At 30.8% G+C, this 9,473-nt stretch overlaps 1 protein-coding gene across 1 annotated transcript; it reads left to right on the plus strand.

Moving 5' to 3' along the window:
• The first annotated feature begins 7,593 nt into the window (after nt 1–7,593).
• LOC132312938 (putative phytosulfokines 6) lies at nt 7,594–8,473 on the plus strand. The gene is made up of 3 exons (XM_059811508.1): nt 7,594–7,782; nt 7,950–8,029; nt 8,197–8,473. The coding sequence occupies exons 1-3, from the start codon at nt 7,683–7,685 to the stop codon at nt 8,317–8,319; spliced, it is 303 nt and encodes a 100-aa protein (XP_059667491.1). The 5' UTR covers nt 7,594–7,682; the 3' UTR covers nt 8,320–8,473.
• Nucleotides 8,474–9,473: the final 1,000 nt, after the last annotated feature.

A 9,473-nucleotide genomic window follows, 5' to 3' on the forward strand; every position in this document is an offset into this window, starting at 1 on the left:
TAAAAGAAATGATAAAAAAAATAATGCGCGCCAAAAAAACGAGTGCATATTAGATCTAGTTGTGACAATTCATTGAATTTGGAACTTAGGTTTAAAAAAACAATTACTGAAAAGTTGCTTACCAAAAATATATTTAAAAAATTGCAAATACACTTGATTCAGAATTCTCTTTCTGTTGAATTTTTATATTTGAAACAGAGAGATATTGACCTTCAGAGTACCGCATTGAAGCCAAGGTTTGACTAAGAAGATTGGACAACTCATTTGCTTTTCCAATTATTAGAGAAATTTGCAACTTGCTGACATTAAAATCCAACCAAACAAGCCCCAACTATCCTTATATTTCTTCCGTCGTCTTTAAAGATTTATAGTTTGACTTTAAATTATTAAATCTTCTATCTTTCTTGGATGCATGTTGTTGGGAAAGAAAAACAATATTCATGGAACATGTAGTGTTATCTTATTATCATCTAAGATTGTGAACAAAAAATATGATCCTGCTTAGTAGTAAAAAATTAAATATAAAATTGATATCTTCCATTTATATTCATTGATTAGATCATCAAATCTAACCATCATATATAAGATCTCATAGAAAATTCGCCTGAACTACTCAATATTCCATTTATATCCCCTTATCAAATTATAAGTAAAATTTTGTAATTGTAATTTCTACTCAAAAATTGATATCTGATTCAAGTTATACTTTTTTTTTTTTTAGCTATTATAATTAGAATTACCTAATCGAATAATTTTTAATTGAGTATTTTTACAAAATACAACTAAGGGGAAGACTCCAATTCCTTATTTGTTGCATAATTGGCCAATTAAAAAAGTAGATCTAACAATTCACTGTAACTATTCGGTGCAAGAATCAACCCTATATTAAGTAGGTTTGTAAAAATTATGTGGGGTCAGACATGACACTGGTTGATTATTATTGGGAGATATATTTTTACACAATTTGAGAAATAATAAATATAATTAGTCTATTCTAAGTATATAATATTTCAAAATTTTAACTTAAATTGATAGGAGTTGATCATTGAAAAGAAAATGTTAGATGTAACTTTAATTTATACAAAGAAAAATGTTTGATGGTTATGGTCAATTTATCTGTAAATTATTATCATTATTTTTTTTACTGTTATATACCACTAAGTTTTCTTATTTTTAATTATATACAAAGAAAAATGTTTGATGGTTATGGTCAATTTATATGATTTTTTTATTTATTTATTTTATTGTTATATACCACTAAATTTTCTTATTTTTAATTATATACTTATAAAATTTCACTTTGCCCCTCCTAAAATTACAAAAATATTGCACTAAATTCACTTTTGCCCCCCTCCCACAACTTCTTAGATCTGTCCCTACACACGTCAACAAATTTCAAGCAAGACAACAAAGAAAATAAATAAATAAAAACAACAAACCCGTTATATACCTCTAGACACTAAAATTTTAGTAGGCTTTGGTTTTGACAAATTGACCCATCAAATATGGGTCTAATATTTAATTAAGTTATTTAATTGGTCCAAGCTTGGTCTACTTAAATTATTTAATTAGTCCAGCCCAGATGATTAAATGGAAAGATAATTATTCATAATAAAATATATTTGGAATAATTATTTTTAAGAATAATTAATATAACCGGCAGGACTCAGTTATAATTTTTTTGTTATCAGGAGAAGATACGTGTCATCATCCTATTAATCCAAGAAGCCTATAAATAGAGACTTGGAGGAAGAAGAAAGGGGTACACAAATACACACAAATTCAGAGTTCAGAAATCCAGAGACTTATAAATTCAGAAGGAAGAGAGTGGGTAGTGGGAATCGAACTCGCATAATTCAGACTTGAAGACGAAGAACACCAAGCACATCCAAAGTCGTGCTATTCTTCAACAAATTCAACGGTGATCAACAAAAAACAAATCAAATTGTGCCGTTCTTCATCCAAATTTCAAGGTGATTCAAGATCAAACTCGTGCAGCTCTTGGATCTAACCAACAAAAAAGGAGATTGAATCAGATAACCTGATTCTTTGTAAAGAAAAGAAATATTATTATAAAGGATTGTACTCCAAATTTTCTAATTTAATAAAATATTATTTTTGCTCTATATTTTATTCTTATTTGCCGATTACAAAATTTGTATGTACAATACCACTAAGTTTCCTTATTTTTAATTATATACTTATAAAATTTTAATTTTGTCTCTCTTAAAATTACACTAAATTTACTTTTGCCCCCTCCAACAACTTCCTAGATCTGTCCCCACACACATCAGCAAATTTCTAGCTAGACAACAAAGAAAATAAATAAATAAGAACTACAAACCTGATTAGGAGGCTTCTCAACGTATATTAAATCTTTTATAAGAAATCAGATTGGAAAAAACAAAGAGAGAGGATAATTCAAAGTTCACGTGAAAACATTGAAATTGTCGCTTTCGTTCTAGATGTACTTCCATATTATATGGTATGGTTGTAAGAGTTATATATGGCTGATGGCTCCCAAACTGGCATGTGTGTGTGTGTGTGTGTGTGTGTGTGAGAGAGAGAGAGAGAGAGAGAGAGAGAGAGAGTAGTAGCTGCGAATTGTCTTGCTTCTTTTCTCAGAGAAAAGTCTTGATTGTTTTTTTTTTTATTTTTTTTTATTTTATTATTATTATTTTTAATAATAAATAAAACATTAGAAGCAATTTGATCCACCAATATTTAAGTGGCCTCATACCAGTCGAATGCCTATGCCAAAATTTGTGTTAACTGAAAACAAAAGGGCAAGTCCTTGTTGCATCATTATAAAAAGACCTACTGTAGTTGATTGAAAGCGAAATTATTTTTAATTAGGTATATATAGAAACTTATATATAAAAAGTTTATATGCCAACTAGTTGCTTTAAATCATGGCATTTTATCTTCCCCACTTTAAAAAAGCCCTATTTGTGAACTGGAAACCAACTAGTTGCTTTACATACCACTTTTCCGCTTTATTCATTTTTATTCAAAATCTAGAATTTATTTTTCTAAGTTAGTTTAATAAACAAACCAAGTTTTAACAATATTGAGTTTGACTTCCTTATCGGAAAAAGAAAAAATTATAATACATATATTGAGTTGGGCTTTTGAGCACATTTGTATAAATGAAGCCCAATCATACTTATATAAGTATAGCCCAAACAAATATGTTTCATAAGACTATCCTGTGCGGCTGCAGCTGGAAGGAAAAGGCTTGAGCTGGCTTCATCAATAAATATCTACTGGTCCAGGCCATTTTCAAGTAGGCTCGTCTACTAAAAAAAACTATGCACGGCCCAATAGGCCAATGTTCAGACTTTAGCCAAGCGCATATTAATCCAATTACAAATATAATTGATCAATTGGTGTGTCTGTCATCAAGTCTCCCTTTGGCTCGTTTACCAAAAAACATACTTTGCGGGCCCAAGAGACCCATGTTCAGACTTCTTCAGCCAAGCGCCATATTAATCCCAATTATAAATATAATTGATCAATTGATGTGTCTGTATTGGAGTAACTTTTCCGACTTATTATGATTAAAATAGTAGTGATATTCGCCTCAACAATTATGGATGAATAGTCTTTCAGATGCTTTATAGACATAGGCACACAATCAGACCACACAAAATTGTGTTCTTACTCTGATTTTATTCATTTATGTTTGTTTTGATCATTTCATTTTTAGAAGTATGAATATTAAGTTAAATGTTTAGGCTCTATTTGATCATTCCCTGAATTTGAACAGTCTCATTTGTATATTCATAGCTTTCAATGTAAAAATTTAACATTTTGAATAAAATTATATAAAATAATAATAATAATAATAATAAAACAATTTCACAATAGTTGTGTTTGTCTATATGGAATTGAAACATATTAGAATTTAAAGAGATCTTTTATACATATATATATATATATAATAAAAGCCTCAATCAGTGCATCCACAAAATGTAATTTAGTATTGTCGGCATATCCTATCCAAATAGAAGGGCATACTTAAAATTTTATTAATAAATCAATTTTAAATCCTTTTGTCCTAGCTGGATATGTAATTATTTTTTGTAAATAGTGGACTAAGTACTTCCTTGTTTGGACATTTGATTAGATCCAATAAAATTTATTGATTAGTATATCTTGTCATGTGTATCATATCAAATATATATATATATTTTTCTTGTTTATATTTGTGCAACTTGTGCATAAATCAATCCACACGGGAGTCAAACCGACAATTTTAAATCACAAACGGAGTGGATGATCTATCATTTTGCATGAATTGATGTTAGAGTTGTTAGTGTGTTACATTAAATTTGATGCTTCTTTAAATCATAATAGATTTTCTTTTATTTATTAAAATAGTAGTAGGAGTAGAGAAGGTACTGTATGCCAAGACCCAGAAGCCAAAAATGAGTCAAAATTCTTTTTTCCCTAGTCAAAATCAGTTTGTAACGTAATATCCCAAGATAACGGTAGTTGACAATAATTTCAGATATTTGACGTTACATATTTATCATCCCATTTAATTTTTTTTTTATTTTTTTTTTTCTTTCTTAGGTTTGTAGCATAGTGTTGTTCCAGGAATGTGGCAGAGTCCACTTACGATCAAATTTGATACCGGTATTGCATGGTGAGTTAGGAATGCATTAATCCATCAAAACCACTGCACTGGCCGTTTCATAATAGATATTTATCTTTTTTTTATTGAATTGTCCAGAATGTTTGTCCACTTATTAAGTTTAAACAATATATTTTACATTTTTTCATAAAATATTCTTAAAATTTTAAAAAATTTCAAACTTGATTATATATATATTTAAACTTGATAGAATATCTTTGTAATTTTTAAAAAGAACAATACAATAATTACATGTCCCCTTAAAAAGTTCTACGTTTTTAAAAAAGACATTTATTGTAGGACGTTGAGGGTATGAGATTTTTTTTATTTTTTTATCTTTTTATTTTTTTATTTTTTCCTACTCTTCATTGGAATGTGACCTATACTCACTTTAGTAATCGTTCATTTCAACCCTGAAAATCTACATGCTCGATAAGGCTTGTGTGGTGGAGGAAGAATAGCTGATAATGCACGTCTAATCCAATTCAAAAGCACTTCCTTTCATTTGGAAAAAAACAAACCAATATATACATCCATCTCTCTCACACACACAACACACAGTGGGTTGAATAGGTCATGCAAGAACAAAGTAAAGAATGCTACTTTTGTGGTAGCCTTTTTGACTAATTGGTTCAAACCTTCCAAAGTGGATGAGGTAATGCATGAACACTACACTATCACTATGAGTTGGGGTTTCCCTAAATCATCGCAATTATCCATACCAAAGTCCAACGTTTATTTAATTTTGGCGGCTTTAATTTGTGACCACTACCTTTTTACTCTCACATATCTCGTGCTAAATTGAGATTCAATTATCAAATCTTATAAATATATTTACTTTGACATTTAAAGCTTTGTTTGCCTAATTTATCACGTTGGAAATATGCATATATATATATATATATATCTCAATGCATTAACACTATAAAGCTTGAATGAATCCCACAAAATTATATTGTCATCCGTCCAAGGCGTAAATCAGATCAAAATGTGCAGTGGTTTGTAAAGTTATGTCGCTTTTTTCACTTCAACTTTATTGCACCAAAAGATTTACTTCACTCAAAACCAAATTATCATATATACCCCCATTAGGCATGAGAGAGAGCAATTCCCCTTGTCATAATAATAAAGTTTTCCTCCACCTTTCTTGTCACTAGGATTAGGCAGTACCCTCCTACCTTGGAAAATAAATAAATAAATAAAAAATTGTAGCTAATAAAGCTAAAATGAGGTCTTTCATGTGGGTCAAAGCTTTCGAAGCCTTTTGAGCTTAAAAAATGCTCCCACTCTTTTATAAATAGAAGTACATATCACCAAGTTAAAAATGCATCAACTTTGTAGTTAATGACTTTTTTACACTACAAATGAAAGGAGTAAATTAATCATGTATAAAAAATTAGTCACGTAACTACCAGCACTTCACATTAATTAATTACGACAAATAGGTGATCAAATATGTTGGTTCACATTAATTAATTACAATAAATGGTGATTATTCTATCATCTCTTTTAAAAATGCTCTCTTTAATTTTGAATACCGACTACATGCCTCATCACAACAATAACTCATATTGACTCGTGTGAATGCGAAAAAACTCTTTAAAATAAAATTTTCATCAAGTACACGTGTCGACTCAAAAAATAAGTAGAAATACGATTGTTCGTTCTGGAGTAGCCCTGTTCTTTTTGCAATGGTGGCAGAAACATTGACGAAAGGTCCTATATCTACACAATACCTATAGTGATGGAAGGGACAATATGTGAACATAATATCTATCACCCACCAAACCCCACATGCAATGGAAAGTCAAACCCAAAAATTAGTGTTGTACGACTCTCCTTATGTAAAACAAATCCTTGATTATGACTAAAAATAAAAATAAGTAGTCGGCACGTGTGAAAGAAACTATGGAATTAGTTCCGTGTTGATGTGGAAGACAGCTGTCAGACAGGGGCAGTCAAAGGTTGACTTGTTGACTCTTTTCCGGTTAACATCAACTAGTCTTTTGCTTTTCATCCTAATCACAAATTACGAAGACTAAGCTCCACTCTCTAAACTCCACTACTTTTTTATTTTATTTTGAAAGTATGATATATTGATACAATTTTTTTTTAAGTAAAGAATTCTATCACTTCTTTCACATAAATTAAATTCATTTCTAAATTTATATATATATTTTGGACATTAGAGTTCACAATGTTCACTGAACATGGATTGCGGATAGGAATAGCAACTTGCCTCGTTCCTGTAGATACCTACTCCGTCTCGCCTCGTTTTTGGTGATTTTGAAAAACCATTTAACTTATTTGGACGGAAATAGTTTAATGTTACAAAAACTTGCGTAATGAAAACTCGCGCGAGTTGATACGAGCCCCCCCTCCGGGCGTTTAGATTGGTAAATTACTTAAATAACTTTATTTCTTTAGTATATATATTTCACATTAGTACTCCTACTTCGTTAATATATATATTGAGACAGTTTGTTTTGTAACCAAATTTTAAAATCTAAAACAAGTAGCTTGCACAACCATTTAAAATGTTTTTAATGTTGAATTTTACGTTAAACTATTTATTGTCCATTTTTTGTTATGAATCTTTGCAATAATTATATAATTTTAATTGATAAAAAAAATTAAACAAAGAGAATTTTTGGTCTTAAATGGGGTGGGGCGAGTCCGCGTGGAGATAAAGATGTTAAACAGGGCGATGTGGGGTGAGTATTCACGGAAATAAAGATATTAAACGGTTTTAGATGGAGACGTAAGTAAAGTTTTTAAATGATTGCGGGGATCGGGGAGGATACACCCGTCCACGTTGCCATCCTAATTGCAATAAAGATGGAGGAAAAAAAAATTGGTAATAGGTGTGACCCACCCATAATTGTTTGCGAGTGCTTGCCTTTGGAATTTCACGTGACTAAAACCACCATAAAACCAACAGCAGTGGTAATTGCAATTATATATACAACACAAATCTTCAACACCCTCCTACAACCCTCCTCTCTAAGCTTGCATCTATCTCTCTCTAAAAAAATCTGAAGCCATGAAGCAAATTCAGCATGCACTTCTCATCTTCCTCTTTCTTTTCCTACTCATCTTCTCCCACTCAACAGCATCTGCTCGTCTCCTGCCACCCCATCAAGGTATTCTATTTTCTTTCTCTTGCCTTTTCTTCATCTTTGTATGTGTGTGTGTATATTATATATATATATATATATATATATATATTGGACTCTTCTATTGCCTCTTAGTTAAACTATATATGAGAGTATTAGCTAAATAACAAATATTAATTTTGCAATTTTTACAGGTGAAGAGATGATGACAGCAGATGGGATGAGTCATGATGCAGGTTTACCCATAAAGACAGAAGAAGACGATCTCTTTAATGTAATAACCTACACCTTTTTTTTTTTTTCTTCCTGTGTTTGGGCTCGATGTTAATATAAATACTCTCTTTCACACACACACACACACACACACTAAAATTTCTTTCTTCTTTTTTTGGCTTGGCTAGCTCTGATAGTTTAACTTTGTTTTTGGATAATTTTGGACAGCTAATGGGATTGGAGGAATGTGATGATGAGAAAGATGATGGATGTCTGAAGAGAAGGGTGGTTGCAGAGGCTCACCTGGACTACATTTACACCCAACGCCATAAGCCCAAGGCTTCTCCATAAAATATATATGCTCCTTGCTTAATGAACTAATTCATGTAGTCTTTTATTTATGAATTAATGGAGATCATGATATGTAATGCAACTCTATATGCAGTATTTACATAATATGTACATCAAATATTAGTTATGCAACTCTACTACTCTTTCTTATTTATTCTGGCCTTCACATCTAATGCCAATTTTCCAAATTATATATTATGAGTAGAAAAAGCTCCCTTATTTCAACCAAAAACTGCCTCACAACCCAGATCCTCTCTTGTTCATAGAAATTCGACAAAATCCATGTATTACCAACTAATTAAATCTGGACATACAATCACAAGGGCATATATGTACATGAATTTAATTTACATTTCATATAATCACATAGTATTTGTATTGGAATCAATGTACTAATTAAGTATTAAAATCATGTTGCACTTTCTCGTACACCAAACATTATTTAGACCGTTGATGGGATAAAGCAAAAGCTTTGGAGTAACAAAAATCAAAACATAAATGCGGACCTTTCGTGCTTCAGCTTTTCCATCATGTGCAATTAACTCACTTGGAAGCCAACAAGAAACAAAGGGACCCCATGGGTTGTTTTCAATTTCCATTGAGAATTGTCAGAACCCACAGTCGACTTCTTTGATTCCATACAATTTCTATTGTCTTCATCCTCTCTAACAATTCAAATGATTTACTTATAATTGATGGAAGAGTAAAAGAAATTTGTAAATGTATACTTACCATGAAAAAAAACATAAAAATAAATTGTCAATAAACCATTCAAATTATGGTTCAATGAACCAGTCTTCCTAATATATACTTTGATCATCACCCTCTGCATTCAGCAATAATAGGTCACTCTCAAACCTACCTCCAACAAACAGCAGAATCTAAAATTAGACTTGCATTTGTTAGCAAACAAGCTCAACTCAGTTCTTGAGCTCCAAAAATCATAAAACCTATCATACTGGTAATGACAACCTCCAAACTTTTTCATTGAAATTTCTTTTATCTTTTATTATTAAGCTTCTCACCAAAGAAAAAAGAAAAAGAAAAAAAACTACTAAGGACATGCTCACAACTCAAACGAGAATCTCATCATTGTACACTCGATTCATTTACAACCCTGAATAGCTTTAATTCATGTGCAAACCCTACTAGCA

Source organism: Cornus florida, unplaced genomic scaffold (assembly GCF_030987335.1).
Source record: "Cornus florida cultivar Cherokee Brave unplaced genomic scaffold, ASM3098733v1 CherokeeBrave_3.0.0_Hap2_Chr06, whole genome shotgun sequence".
In the NCBI taxonomy this organism is placed as follows: domain Eukaryota; kingdom Viridiplantae; phylum Streptophyta; class Magnoliopsida; order Cornales; family Cornaceae; genus Cornus; species Cornus florida.